Source organism: Squalius cephalus (genome assembly GCF_949319135.1).
Source record: "Squalius cephalus genome assembly, chromosome: 23".
Classification (NCBI taxonomy): Eukaryota; Metazoa; Chordata; class Actinopteri; order Cypriniformes; family Leuciscidae; genus Squalius; species Squalius cephalus.
In genome coordinates, this window is record NC_137144.1 from 19,212,194 (window position 1) to 19,227,643 (window position 15,450).

The following is a 15,450-nucleotide window of genomic DNA, read 5'->3' on the forward strand; positions in this document are numbered from 1 at the left end:
TGTCGCGCTCAAACAGCAACTTACAGTAGTGTCTCGAATATTGTCTGTATGAACGTGCAACAGGAGTCAAGCCCGTATTTTCTTAACGACAGTGACCAAAGTTATATCAAAAATGGCGACTTCCATACAACTGAAAAGTCTTATTTCTTTGGACACGACAAGAGTCCAATTGAGCCCAGAGTTCATCCGTCAAATCATCAACCGAGCGGAGCATTTGAGTCACTATGGGAGCCGCTCCGGTTGAGAACAGTGACTGGATCTAAATCCTTCAGATGACACACAGCTCATATCTCTGTCGCTGTAAGTTACCGAAAGCAAAACCACACACGAAAACCTACAACACACTCGTTTGTGCAGCGCAGAGCGGCTCTCTCGCACTGTATGACGTGACAGACAACTAGTTGTCCAGTCCGGTTCTGTTCACTCAGCAAGGGTTTTCCGAGAATGTGGTTTTGAGTTCTAAAAATGTTCAGGTATGAGTTCAGTTATAGAATGCGGTTTTCACACGGTAAATAACTGAAATGTGTGTGAACGTAATCGTATTAAGGACTCAATTACTAGAACTGACAACCGTATTCTGCTGCTGTGTGACCGTGGCCTAAATGAAAACCAAAAAAAATTTGCTTTGGCGAAATGTATTTTATTTCAAGTAATGACATTTTTTTTTAATTGTTTTAGTTAACTACAATAAACCTGCTAGTAGCCTGATTTCAAATTTAAAGAGTTTAGAACCATGACTCAGAAAAGTGCGTCTGAAGCCAAATATCTGCCACCTTTCACTTCCACACCCTTGTACTTTTTCCCTATATAGTCTTCCCTCATTCTTCAGGCTGGAGTGGAGGAAGGATTTATTGTATCGGCGTTGAGATAACAATGTTTTGGAATTGGCCTGATAACAACTGGAGACTATTAACATTCTTTCCCTGGCAATAATTTTTTATGAGGATTTTCAGTAGCAGCTGAACAACGGACTTTCTAAAAGGGGGTGATATCATCTTGGCTACGTTGTGGAAGGTCATGTAATGAACGAGTTGGCCCTTATGTCTCACATAATCAGATTTTATGATGACTGTTGATGGTGTTGCTGAATAAATAGGACGCAAATTAGCTGTCGGTGATATTGCATCTCAGTCATTACAGACATTTTTTTTTAGTCCAGAGACTTTTTATTTACTTTTTCGTGCAAAGGTCTCTCAAATATGATGATCCCTTTGGCTTTATACCATGTGTGAGAAATATCAAGTCTGATATTATAAAATTAAACAATTGTTTCCCATATTAAATAATTGACTTTTATATTGACATTGTACTAAAGAAAATTATAAAAAAAATAATGTTTCACAGAACTATATGCATTATGTACATTCACTGGCCACTTTATTAGATACACCTTGCTAGTAGCCTTTGGAACTGCCTTAATTCTTATTGGCATAGATTCAACAAGATGTTGGAAACATTCCTCATAGATTTTGGTCCATATTGACATGAACCAGTTTGAGATGATTTGAGTTTTTTGACATGGCGCGTTATGCTGGAAGTATCCATCAGACGATGGGTACTACACTGTGGTCATAAAGGGATGGATATGGTCAGGCTCAATTGGTACTAAGGGGCCAAAACAAGTGTGCCAAGAAAATATCCTCCACACCATTACACTGCCAGTAGCCTGAACTGTTGATACAAGGCAGGATGGATCCATGCTTTCATGTTGTTTACACCAAATTCTGACCCTACCATAAAAATGTCTCGGCAGAAATCGAGACTCCAGTCTTTTATTGTCCAATTTTGTTGAGCCCATTAGAATTGTATCCTCAGTTTCCTTGTTCTTATCTGACAGGAGTGACACTGGTGTGTCTTCTGCTGCTGTAGCACATCTGCTTCAAGGTTCGATGTGTTGTGCGTTCAGAGATGCTCTTCTGCAGACCTCAGTTGTAATGAGTGGATATTTGAGTTACTGTTGCCTTTCTATCAGCTCAAACCAGTCTAGCCATTCTCCTCTGACTTCTGGCATCAATAAGGCATTTTCGCCCACAGAACTGCCGCTCACTCTTTTACAGACCATTCTCTGTAAAGCCTAGAGATGGTTGTGCGTGAAAATCCCAGTATCTGAAATACTCAGACCAGCCCATCTGGCACCAACAACCATACCACGTTCAAAGTCACTTAAATCATCTTTCCCCATTCTGATGCTCAATTTCAGCAGATCGTCTTGACCATGTCTACATGCCTAAATGCATTTAGTTGCTGCCATGTGATTTGCTTATTTGATGTTTGTGTTAACGAGAAATTGAACCGGTGTAGAACACATATCACACCACATAACATACCATAGATAGATATTTTACTGATTTGCAAAAAACAGATATATATTCTCTGAGGTTTGAAGACCAGAACATTTCTTTGCGGCTAATGATTTAGTTTTTTCACCCACAGTTCCAGACGGATGCGGAGAAGCACTCTGCAGTGAAACACAACCCCAACTGGTCCAACAACGACCTTAAACGTTCAGAAGGCTGCTCTAACGGTGGCATCAAAATGGAGACCACAACGAAATGGAACCACAGGTCTTCAGATTTCTCAGATGAATCAGAACGGAGCTTGATGGGTCGCAAGACTCCTACCATCTCCCAGACGGGCTCTTGGAGGCGGGGAATGACTGCTCAGGTGGGCGTCACCTCCCCACGGACGAAGGCAACAACACCTACAAACTGCAGCTCACTCAAGGCACATGGTAATAGTTTAGACGTGATGTTGCATGGATGTCACAATTAGCATAACCTCGTGTCTTTCAAACCTGTATGCCGTCGTCTTCTGTGGAACACAGAAGTTATTTTGAAGAACACTTCATCCAAAATCAGTGGGGTCCAAAAACATGTTTTGTTTATGTATTGACAAAAAACAATGAGGCATTTTTCAATGTATCTCCTTTTGTGCTTCACAGAAGAATGTAAGTCATACAGGTTTGGAGTGACATGAGGGTGAATAAATGATGTCAGAATTTTCATTTTAGGTTGATTTGTTCCTTTAAAAATAACTGAAATTTAAACAGTTTATTTTGCTCACAAGCTAAATACAATCTAGTCCAGTGTTATTTATAGAGTATTATAGTATTTATTAATATTTTGATTTTTATATTGTGATTTTTTTTTTTTATTATTGTGAAGTTTGTTTTAATCTAATATTTCAATTAACATTTTTTTAATAGTTTTAGTTAAAGATAACACTGACTAAGCCATATCTCTGTTTTCATGTGGTCTTGAGTGATGACAGTCAAAGAAATCTTATCACAGATCACCTTTGCTAAGGCTTATGTTCAGATGAGTCACGACATGGACTGTGCTACTGTATTCAAAACTGTTGAAAACATGATTTCATTTTGTGCTCGACAGTCCGTGTCGTTGATCATCCCACAAGTAAGACCGACGATGCTAAGGTGTCAGAGAAAGGCCGCTCCAACGGCACCCATTCCTCAAGTGTTGATGACACCAAGAAACCTCCCCTCAATTCAAACGTACGCACCCCGACCAGTACTTTTGGCTTCAAGAAAGCTCCGGGCGCAATGGCGACAATAACCATGAGTGGTGCTGTGGTAACTAGCGGGTCCGCTACAGTGGGCAAGATACCAAAATCGGTCGGATTTTCTGGGAGTCGAATTGTGTGTCGGCAGACGGCTCTCGATGATGGATACCTTCCTCCAAGTGCTCGGACAACTCTTCAGTATCGCAGTTTACCGAGACCTAGCCGTACTGGCACTGCTCGCTGTTCTAACCGCACTAACATCTCGAGTCTTGATGCTAACTTTTGCAATAAGGGTACTGCCACACTTCCCAACCCTAAGAGTCGCAACTTAGTCAAGTCCCCAATGGGAACTACTAACCAGACGGACCGAGAGAAGGGTATATTTTCCGATGTGGAGAGCCAGGTACTTAAGACTAGCGCAACTACCCAGACGGGGATGCCAACTCAGTGCCAAGCTGGAAGGCAAACAGGAGGAAAGTATTCAGAAATGTCCTCGCCAACCCTACGTAGGTAAGTTCTCCACATTCACAGAGTTTAGCTTATGAAGACTTGAAAGACTGTTGATGAAAAATGTATTTTGCAAAAGCATGATTTCTACTTGATGTGGATGAAAGCACCATTTTAGGTCCCTCAAATATTTACACAGCAGTTCTCAGCTGTGTTGTGTGAGTTCCAGAATATTCTCCTCCTTGGGTGCTGGACGGCGTTCACAGAACTCATTGTTTATCTGAGCGATTTGATGTTGGTTGAGATTCTGAGGCTTGAAAGGCGTCTTCTGGCCACCACAAGTGCATTTTCTTAGGGCTTCTTGATGTTTCTCTAAGACATGGCACAGACCAAGAAGTTAGTGTTTGTTCTAGCTGATTAGCTTGCTAGCTGTGACTGATTGCTCTCCTAGTTAGTAGAACAGGACTACAGATAGACTGATGTTATCTGACCAGTCAGTCCATGAAGTAATGAGAAAAATCAGAGATGCCAGACTTTCCTTATCTCATATTTTCTTTTGTGAAGAGCAGGGGTGTCCAATCTTGCTCCTGGAGGGCCAATGTCCTGCAGAGTTTAGATCCAACCTGCCCCAACACACTTGCTTGGACATTTTTACTGATCTTGAAGACCTTTATTAGATGGTTCAGGTGTGTTTAATTAGGCTAAACTTTGAAACACAGTGGCCCTCCAGGAGCAGGATTGGACACCCAACAACAAAAGACTAATAAAATGTACTTACTTTGTTAATGAATAGCGTAACTAATAATTTTTTTGTAGAATATTTCATTTTTTTTAATAACCATTTATTACAACAGATCTCTGTTTTGAAAATGTATCTTTAATTACCTGTTTTCATATTAATAACCAGTCTGTGAGATGATCAGAATGATTCCTACAAACCTAAAATATACATCACAGTAACAGTTCCAAGTTCACTTTGAATCTGCCATAACCAAAAACTGACTCATGATTCAGTGAGGTAGTCAATTCTGAACTCACTAATAGCTGTGAATCTAATTTAAACCACTAACTCACAAGCAAGTTTGTAAATCTTAGGCTGACACATTAAAAAAAATCATAAGTCATTGGTTTGCAAATCAGTCATTGCGGCCTAAGCTATGAACGATTCTCTTACTGATTGAGTCTGATTCAAACGGCTAATTTGCATGTGATTTTGAGACCGTTTCAAGAATCTTTTTAACTGACGCATCAAAAAGAAATGGTTCACAATAGTCGTTTTTTGGGAAGTCACTCATTGCATGCCTGCTCTATGAACGATTCCCTAACTGATTAAATCTGATTCAAACTGCTAACTTACAAATGAGTTTGAGACAGTTTCATGAATATTTTTTACTGACTCACTAAAAAGAACATCGTGGCTGTGGTCATTGCTGCGTGCAAGTGACACTGGCAACTGACAAAACCTAGATTTTCAATTATTGTCACAAAATGTTTACTTTTGGTCGCGTTTACGACCATTTTAGTCACATTTTTTATTCGGTCTCATTGTTAAATCCCTCTACCCCTTTGCAACCAGACTCTTTGGTAGCAAATCTTGCAATAAGCAAGCTCCGGTCACCACCATGGAGAACATGAAGAACTCCACCATCATCTCCAATCCCCATGCCAAGTCCATCCAGCAGAATGGTTGTCCGGAGACGCCATCTGTCACCAGCGGAGGCAGCGTTCCAGGTTACAGTGACAATCTGACGGTGCCCTCTGGAGGTCATGGAGAGCAGACACTTTCCTCTGTGGCCTCCAGCCCAGGATCGGCTTTCTTTCCTTGGGGAGGCAGGGATGGAGTGGGCTTCCCTTGTCAAAGCTCCAACCACACCAGTATTGACTCTATAAATGTTTCCTTGGGAAAGGAAGGTTTATGTCTTAATCGGACCAACAGTGCTAGAACTGGCCTCTCAGACAGGTAAGAAATTAATTGTTCAACCAATCTAACTTTACATCAACACAAATGATGCTTCCATCTGTTTGTGAATTGTAAATAGCGTTGCTATCTCTACTTACGATCTACCTTCCTTTACATGTACTCCTCTTTAATCATTTCTTTATCTCCTCTCCTTTTTCTGTCACTTTTATCTGCTTCTTTTTGTTTTGTCTGCCCCTGTACCCTTCTCTAGCCCTCAGTCCTCCCCTTCTGCTAGCCCTAAATTTACCCACAACACTCTGCCACGGAAACAGGACAGGTAATGCTATATGTGTGGTCAAATTATCACTTTTGTTTCGTGTTTTTGTCTTGCTTGTGTGCATTGTGATTAGGGCTTGTGATTTAAAATCTACCTGTAAGGTGGAGTTAATTACTTCAGTTTCCTACATGCAACAAATACAGTTTCACCAATTCACAAGCAAATTACTCTTTTGAACTGGTTCTTGGAGTCAGTCAAAAAGAATGACAAAACGGTCTCAACTCGCATCGGAGTTAGGGGTTTGGATCAGTCTGTCAGTGAATCTTTTTTTCTAAATTTTTATGTCTGATTCAAAATGGACAGTTGACCGTTACTTGTATTTAAAGATACACGTTCACAACAGATTTTTTTTTATAATAAATATTTTAATTCTATCTAAATATGTAACTCCAAAATGTTCAATTTTATGAGCCAGTGGCTCAATAGACTGGAGCCCTGATTTTGTCATACCATATGATAATATTATACCAGTATTTTAATAGTATGCCAGTGTAGAGTTTTGATTTGTTTAGTACACAATGAAATATGGTATTTATTTCATATGTACCTGCTGGTTAAATATTGCAGTATGCAAATAAATATGGGAGTTCATAGCTGTGGACTTAGGTTTTCTGTTACCCACCATAAATTGGATAACTGTGATTTTCCTGGCATTGTGGCGTTTTTCTTGGAGCTGTTTTCATGAGAACTTTTATGCGAAAGAGAAAAACAACATTCTGTTCTACGGACTTATGTGCACTTGTTTTAAACCTGCAGGTATGCCCATGGGCCTCAGGTCAGAGGTCACGAGGAGGCCCGTGATTGGCTGTGTTCCCCCTCAGCTGTTGGCCTCTCAGATTCGACCCCCTACACCCCTGCCTGTACACTCAGCTCGCCCTCCGGCACACGCTTCAACTTTAACACACTTGGTAAAAACAAGCAAACTTGCGTAACTGGTGTCTTATTGGCTACTTCTCTGGTTTATACTAGGCATGCGCTATTTATCGGTTATTAGTCGATATTATTATTGTTTTTTTTTGTTTTTGTTTTTTATCAGTTGTAATTGGTATTGGTATTGGTTTTAATTGTTATTTTAAATGGTATCAGTGGATATTTTTTATTTAATTGTGTAAATGTTATTTAAAAAATGCTAATTTCCCCAATTTTTATATTTAGAGTACCTTTGCTGTGATCTAAATCTCAAAAGTATCTTTTTCTGATCCTGTATATTATAATGTTGTGATGCCTAAATTCACTTGTAGCATTTTAAATGATTGATATTTAGTGCTTTATTTTTCATTTATTTAGTCAAAATAGTATAGAATTTAAAAAAATGTCCATTTATTGGTCATCTGCTATAACGTGAAAATAATTAGCGATTTATCAGAATCACACATAATTGTTTTATGTAATATTATTTTGTTGCTGAGTATCATAACTATCAAAAAAGAGTTCTATCAGCAAGTTAACTACCAAAAAGAGAACGTTTATGTTAGAATCCTCACTTATGGATTATGATTTAAGTTATTGGTTTACATATGATTTAACAACTGAAACAAGTACTAGTCTCCCCCTTACTTTGAACTTTGAATGCACATTCATGTCATTAGGGTTTAATCGTAGTGCTTATTTAACCTTGATCTCTGTGTTGACACTCCAGGCAGTCCCACCACTGCTTCACAGATGGCAACTTTGCGCGGGACCAATGGTCAGGGAAATCACGACGGCCCGTATGACCCTTACAGTGACCCACGTCTGAGGAATTCCTCAATGAGCCTGGAGGAAAAGAGCCGCACTATGAGCAGCTCCGGATCGTTCCGTGAGTGCCTGGAAGAAGGTGAGACTTCAGAATGATACTTATATTGAACAGAGTTTGGTTGTAGTGGAGTTTGACCTTTTGTGTGTGTGTGTGTGTGTAATTTGCTGTGTATACCAAGAACTATTATCATTTCTGTCTGCCATCAAAATTTACCATAACAACTCAATCCATAACGTCATGTTTTTGGAAAAGAGCTAAATAGACCTGCCTTGTTCTGTTACCTAATAGCTAAATGATAGGTTGTAATTAATGTTAGGGCTTTTGACAAAGTCAGGCTGTAACGTGTGTCCTTACTTGCGCCAAAGCACAAACAAACAAAGAGCGGCTTTGTTGGCCTGGCAGCCCTTACCCCACAGTTAATGTTGATTTGATGATTAACTCGCCTGCCTTGGCTCAACACCACTTGTCCCAAGGCTCTCTTTTGCTTTCTGTATTTATGATTCATGTCTTTCTAAGGTGATGATGGTGTTGAATTCAATGTGCCAATGAGCAGTGGTGTTTAGGCTTGTAAAAAAGAACACAGTTGCTGTTCACAATGATGCATGACTCAATATAATGACATTTCAGGGTTATTTTTGCCCAAAGTTTGTTTTTTATTGGCTTAAAAATGTAAAACTAAGCTCAGAGAGGATTTACCATTAAATAAATTTGTATTTCTTGAAATTAATGTGCACTGCAGACCCCTAAAAGCACTGTGGTGGTACCATGGTATTGTGGTGTTTTGATATATACAAATGGGATTTACATGGAGATTTACAGAATTAAATGGTAATTACAATTATGTGATTATATAATAGAATTTTATTTATATGCACTTAATAAAAATTCATGTAAGTGTATTATTTATTATTAAATATATACTAAAATAATTATAATCTGTGGTCATAAAGGGATTTGGACATGGTCAGCAACAATACTCAGGTAGGCTGTGGTGTTTAAATGATGCTGAATTAGTACTAAGGGTCCCAAAGTGTGCCAAGAAAATATCAAACACACCATTACACCACCAGCAGCCTGAAGCGATCCATGCTTTCATGTTGTTTACAACAAATTCTGACCCAACCATCTGAATATCGCAGCAGAAATCGAGACTCATCAGACCAGACAACGTTTTTCCCATCTTCTATTGTCCAATTTTGGTAAGCGGTACAAATTGTATAATTAGTTTCCTGTTCTTAGCTGACAGGAGTGGCACCCGGTGTGGTCATCTTGACCATGTAAATGCATTGGTTCCCATCTTTAAAAATCCATGTGATTGGCTGATTAGATATTTGCGTTAAATGAGCAGTTAAACTGGTATACCTAATAATGTGTCCGGTGAATGTGTGTGTGTGTATATAAACAAATTATTATTTTCATATATTTAGGATTCAATTTACATGTATTCGTTTAGCAGACTCCTTTACCCAAATTGACTCTTCTGACATCACAAGCAAATTGTTAGAGAGCCAACAATATTCATGTCTTTCTAAAGTAAACTAATGTAATGGCTTAGTGATTAAAAAAAAAAAAACTTGAAAAAATCTAATGTTCTCAAAGTTCAGTGAGGCTTTTTTTGTCCAGAGTTAAAACGGGCCCTTAAGCTGCTTCTCATGAGCGTGAAGGAACCATTTGTTCCTTAAGATTAGTCATAAACACTGATCCCTCTTTGCAACCTCAAAGGCAGTTTAGTTTAAGTACTTGACATAGTTTTTTTTTAATTTTTGAAAATTCAATGAGAGGAACACACAAACTCATAATTCTTTGCGAATATGCAGTAAAGGGGATTTATAACCTTGTATCACAACGTCACGTTTAATATCCTCTCATTCACAAATGATTTCACTGTACATTTGTTTTTTCAAGCTTGTATTGCCTTTTTGTTCTTTCTAGGTGTTTTGGTTCGGAAACACATAAAGAAAAACATACACGTATACCTTATCAGAAATATACGGGCTGTGGTTTGCTGAAGTGATAAGCACTTCATGGTGTTTCAGCATGTGCTAGCTTATCCTGCTACTTTTTCATGCTAGTTTTGCAATGACTCACATGCCTCTGTAATTCTTGATATTATTTTGACTGTAGTTTTCTTCTCTCCATAGTTCATGGCTCCTCTTTGTCTCTGGTCTCTAGCACGTCATCAGTTTACTCTACGGTGAGTCAAAAGATTTTTAATTGATGCTAAATGCTAAAGTTTAATGGTTATTTAATGGTTAAAGTTTAATGTATACATTTTTTTCTTCTGCTAAACACAATAGAAGATATTTTGAAGAATGTCAGTAACCAAACAATTGATAGGCACCGTTGAAAAAAATACTATGGAAGTCAATGGGTGCCGTCTACTGTCTGGTTACCAACATTCTTCAAAATATCTTCTTTTGTGTTTAACAGAGGAAAGAAACTCATACAGGTTTAGAACAATGTGAGGGTGAATAAATGATAACAGAATTTAAATCTTTAAACCCATTTAAGTATCTTCTCATTATGTGGATGCTCAAAGACTTTTTCAAACTATTAATCTTTATCTTTTCTTCCTTTTCCATCTCTAGCCTGAAGAAAAGGCTCAGACAGAGGTGAGAACAGCACCCATCATTTCTTATAATGTAAATTATTGAGTGTGTTGCACATGGGAGCCTGTAAACTGTCCAAAACACTGTTTTTCTCAGCTGGTTTGTAATTTTAAACACACTTTGAAGTAACTCTTTTTTAAACCCTTGAAAATGTCTGTGTTTGTCATGATGGTCTTCTTGGTAACTGTCCTTGATATCTACTCTTTAATCTCTGTGTTTTATGTCTGCAACCAAAGTTTCTCTTTCATGCTGATCAAGGGCCAGTCTCTCCTTAGCACATTATTATATGAGAAACCACAAACTGGTTCCACATTAGCTTCAGAAATCAGCTTCTAGCAGCATGACTTGTGTTTGAATAACTGACTTTAATGTGTGTTTAGATCCGTAAGCTTCGGAGAGAACTGGACTCATCACAGGAGAAGGTCTCGGCTCTCACAACACAGCTCAGTGCCAACGTGAGTACACTAGGCAGTCGTTTTGGCATGATTACCCACAATACACCTTCAGTACTCACAGAAACGCTTATTTCTTTCAACCAGTTTTCATTATCTGCATATCATAGATTTTGAGCATCAATGATCATAGATGTGTAAAAACATATAAGCAAGTCGAATGTGAGATAAAGTATTTAAAAAAAGTACAAAAAAAATGTTTTTTTGGATAAAGACGGGCGTGTAGTATGTGTGCTCTATTTATCTGGGGAGGTAATGGCACTAGGATGCACTGTGGAATGAGGACAAGCTGGTGGAGGAGTGATGTTCTGAGCAATATTCTGCTGGGAAACCCTGAGTTCAGCCATTCATGTTGATGTGAATTTGACACGTGCCACCTACCTAAACATTTCTGCATACCAGGTACACCCCTTCATGACAATGGTGTTGAGGGATGGATTGAGGAATGTTGTTGGAATAGATTGAGGAACATGATGAAGAGTTCAAGGTGTTGCCCTGGCCTCCAAAATTCTCAGATCTTAATCCAATTGAGCATCTGTGGGATGTGCTGGACCAACAAGTTCCACGGCGGCTCCACCTCGCAGCCTACAGAACTTGAAGGATCTGTTGGTGACGTCTTGGTACCAGATACCACAGGACACCTTCAGGGGTCCATGCCTCGGCGGGTCGGTGCTGTTTCAGCAGCACGCGGAGGACCAACCACATATTAGGCTGGTGGTCATAATGTTTTGGCTCATCGTTGTGTATATATGCTCAGTGGAAATTTTAAATGGTTTTTGGCTTCGGGAAATTGTGGTGTTACTAAAGATGTGGTTGGTAATTACAGAACTGGTTCATTTTGGATTTTGTGCAATAGTGTTGTTTTGACTTTTGTACACCTTTTAACAGTTGGTAAAAAAGTGATTTAACTTTTATTCTAGGGTTTTACAGTGTATTGAGTAAGATTGTTTGTAATTTGATCTGTGTGTCATGCGGAGTGGAATTATTTGCTCAATAACAACAAATATGACAGCCCGCATTTGGCTTACACAACCTAATGAATCGTCACATCCTAAAACCCCCATCCATCCGTCAGCTCTCATACAGGCTTCACAAACAAAACTGGAGGCTTTTGCACTTCTGGGTGTTTGTTAAAGTTTTACACACACAAATGCACCGACTGCTACTCTGCTTGGACGATAAAAATCCCTTTGAGGAAAATTTATTGAAGGTTATCTGATGTTTGAAACAGCACATGCCCAAACACAAACCTGTGACTCCCTCCGATGGAAGTCATCCAGATCTCCAGTCCCTTGATTATCAGCTCATGTTGCATGTTGATACGCTTGTTGTGTTGTGTACGAGTGTGGTTGCTCATTTTTGGCGGCTACAACTGAGCAGAAATCTAAGGTGCAAGTCGTCCTCGGTGTCTCAGTTCACACGCAGTTCATCACCCCAGAGATGTTGACAGGCAAAGCTAACTGCACTCAAGCAGTAATTTGGCAGCCTCTGAATTATTACCCATCCTTGAGGAGGGTCTGTGAGAGGACTAAACCAAAGCCACTCAGACACCGCAAGAGCCAAGTAAAATGGAGGAAGCGAGAACTCAGTGAGGTGGGCTATAGATCGTGGTTTGACTGCTCTCTTTGTCTTTGTATGATGCTCTTAATGATTCATTTTATGAGCTGTTTTATTTTTTGTGTGATGTTACCTTGAGGGAGTTTATTTTGAGGATTTTGATTGATGATTTGAGCTCTTGAGATTAATCTTTTGTTGTCGTGGAACAGGTTATGTGACTCATTAATGAGTTATCAAGCTGTTGTGTACGTGCTTTAGTGAACGTTACTTTGTGGTTTTCCATATACAGACCACAAAAGTTTAATTAAATTGCAGTTGTGGGTGTGTTTTGTGGGATGTTTATTGTTTATTATTTCACAACTCTGTGGAATACTTGATTCTGATTGGTCAATCGTGCCATCCAGCTGTATGTTATTCCCCAATTACAACTGGTAAAAACTGATAACACAGGCTCATCCGGCTAACTGATGTCAGTGCTATAAGCTTGCTAGGAACGTTTTTTCTTCGTGGAAGTTTTGTGTTTGGTGAGCTAATAAAATATTCAAACTCAAATCAATATTTTGTGTACAGTTATTTAATTATGTCATCCGGTATCACGGGCTCGCTCTCGTTTCATACAAACGCAGCTGCTGCCATATTGCAACGATTGTTTTGTGCACTGTAATGGATTATAAAATAACAAACAGGTACGATTTTAAAAGAGTTTAATCTCAAATTAATATCTCTTATCTCTTATAAAAATTTGTGTAATAAGTGGTATGACTGGACCGTATCCCTTAAATGTCCATCTAGTTTGTACTTGCCACTTGCTAGCAACTGCTTTCTTCATGGAAGCTTTGCGTTTAAAGACCTAATAAAATATTTCAACTAAGTCAATATTTCATGTCTAATTATTTACTTATGTGGCAAGTATCCGTGTAATAAGCGGGATAATGTACATCCGGCCGGTTGTTACCGCAGAATAAAGACTGATTACCCTGTCTGGGTTTTTTCTGCGATAACATACATTATTAGTAGCATTATAAAAGTATATATTATATATACATTTATATTAAATTATATTTTATTATTGTTGTTAAAAATATATTATGTAATATATTATAAATACATTTTTATATGTTACCTACTATATATTATATAAAAATTATGATCATTCTATTCAATATAGTTTATAAAAGTTTATTATATGTATTATTTATTATATTTATGAGTAGTAGTTATTATTTTGTAATTTTATTATTTGTTATTGAAAATATATCATCAATACAATTTTAAAAGGTATTTCTGTTTTATATTCCTGGTTTGTTTACTTTAGGTGAGGGTCTTTAAATTGGCAATGGAGATGAATGGAGCTTTTACCAGTTTCTGCTGCTTAACAACCCAAGTTCATGCCACAGCTTGTCTTTATCACAAAGCCCAGTCTCACAGACATATTTGGCACTTTTAGAAGCATTACTGACAAGCTGCAACCCACATTTTTCTAGAAATGTGATCATGCTTTAGTTGACTGCTCAACATCTGGTTTAACTCTACTACTGCTTTGAGTCTTTGTCCATTTATGGCATTTTGCTGATTGCTGAAAATAAAACTAATTTACCTCGTAAATGAAATTGTGTGTGTCCCCAGTCTCACCTTGTGGCGGCTTTTGAGCAGAGTTTAGGAAACATGACCATCCGGCTGCAGAGTCTGACGACAACAGCGGAACAGAAGGTGTGTGTGAGAAAGAGCTGCTTTTTTTATTCTTGTGGAGATGAGAATATCTGAAGAAGTCCTCATGGAGATACTCTAACCTGAAAGTTGTACCATGTGAAAATGTCCCTATAAGGAAAACAACATTTTATGTGGTATCTATATTTTGTCATTTAATATTGTTTTATCTGCAGGACACAGAGCTGAATGACTTGAGGAAGAACATTGAGCTCCTTCAGAAGCAGAACTCGGCGACTCAAGCCACCATCAATGGAGTCATTAACACACCAGACCCAACATTAACAAACCGCAAGGGTGAGCTCTCAATGTCTTTGGTACAATAAAATAAACAGTATCACACATTTTTGCCTGTGCTTCGTTTTTATTATTCCTTCTCTCCCTCAGTTTCTCTAGACTCTGTCAGCGGGTCTCCTCAGTCCCGGCGGGAGTTGCGGATCCACAGACAGCCTTCCTCGGACAGCGTCTCCAGCATGACCAGCGCCACCAGCCACTCCAGCATCGGCAGCAACCTGGAGCTCGACGCTAAGAACAAGAAGAAGAAGAAGAACTGGGTAAGTGTTCCAGCCTGTCCATCCAATGCATACAGTTCTTCTAAAATATCTTCTTTACTCCTAATAGATGCTTCTCTCCAAGACTAAAACATGCTATTTGGAGTTAGACCAATACTAGATCGGATTATTTTAACCATTTAAAAGTTTCTTTATTTTTTTCATTTATTGATGTTTCGTAATGTGGAAATGTGAATACTTTACGAAAGAAAAAGTGTCCTAGTTTTTTAGCTGCCAAAGTCTCTTCACACCAAGGATGATAACTGTAACGATAACATTAAAGATATAGTTCTAAAAATCTTTCTGAATATAAAAGAATAGCAAATTCCACATCACAACTATAAAGATAACAGCACAGAGAAATTATATCGTTAGAAATGCTTTCAGAATGATTTTTGATAAAAAAAAAAACATTGACAGCCAATCAGAGTCCATGTTGCTTTAAAGAGCTCGAGCATTTAAGGTGGCAGACGACAGAACTGCAGCATGTGCTTATAAACAGAACGATATTGTGAGTTGGTGTGGATTGGCCTTTAAAATTGTGGGTTGATACTTATTGGCTTTGTTTTTGTTGAAAGTTTAGAATGAATATCAGTTATCAATATCATACATTCATTTGTCCTCTTGCATTCA

The 15,450-nt window shown here is 38.4% G+C and overlaps 1 protein-coding gene across 1 annotated transcript in view; it reads left to right on the forward strand.

The window, feature by feature from the left end:
- Positions 1 to 15,450, forward strand: part of nav2b (neuron navigator 2b) — a 69,574-nt gene that overhangs the window by 45,978 nt on the left and 8,146 nt on the right. The window contains exons 14-25 of the mRNA XM_079858596.1: positions 2,434 to 2,731; positions 3,390 to 4,029; positions 5,543 to 5,926; positions 6,138 to 6,203; positions 6,960 to 7,111; positions 7,843 to 8,019; positions 10,083 to 10,135; positions 10,530 to 10,553; positions 10,931 to 11,005; positions 14,186 to 14,269; positions 14,443 to 14,563; positions 14,654 to 14,820. Of these exons, the coding sequence (XP_079714722.1) occupies positions 2,434 to 2,731; positions 3,390 to 4,029; positions 5,543 to 5,926; positions 6,138 to 6,203; positions 6,960 to 7,111; positions 7,843 to 8,019; positions 10,083 to 10,135; positions 10,530 to 10,553; positions 10,931 to 11,005; positions 14,186 to 14,269; positions 14,443 to 14,563; positions 14,654 to 14,820 (2,241 nt within the window). The remainder of the gene's footprint in view (positions 1 to 2,433; positions 2,732 to 3,389; positions 4,030 to 5,542; positions 5,927 to 6,137; positions 6,204 to 6,959; positions 7,112 to 7,842; positions 8,020 to 10,082; positions 10,136 to 10,529; positions 10,554 to 10,930; positions 11,006 to 14,185; positions 14,270 to 14,442; positions 14,564 to 14,653; positions 14,821 to 15,450) is intronic.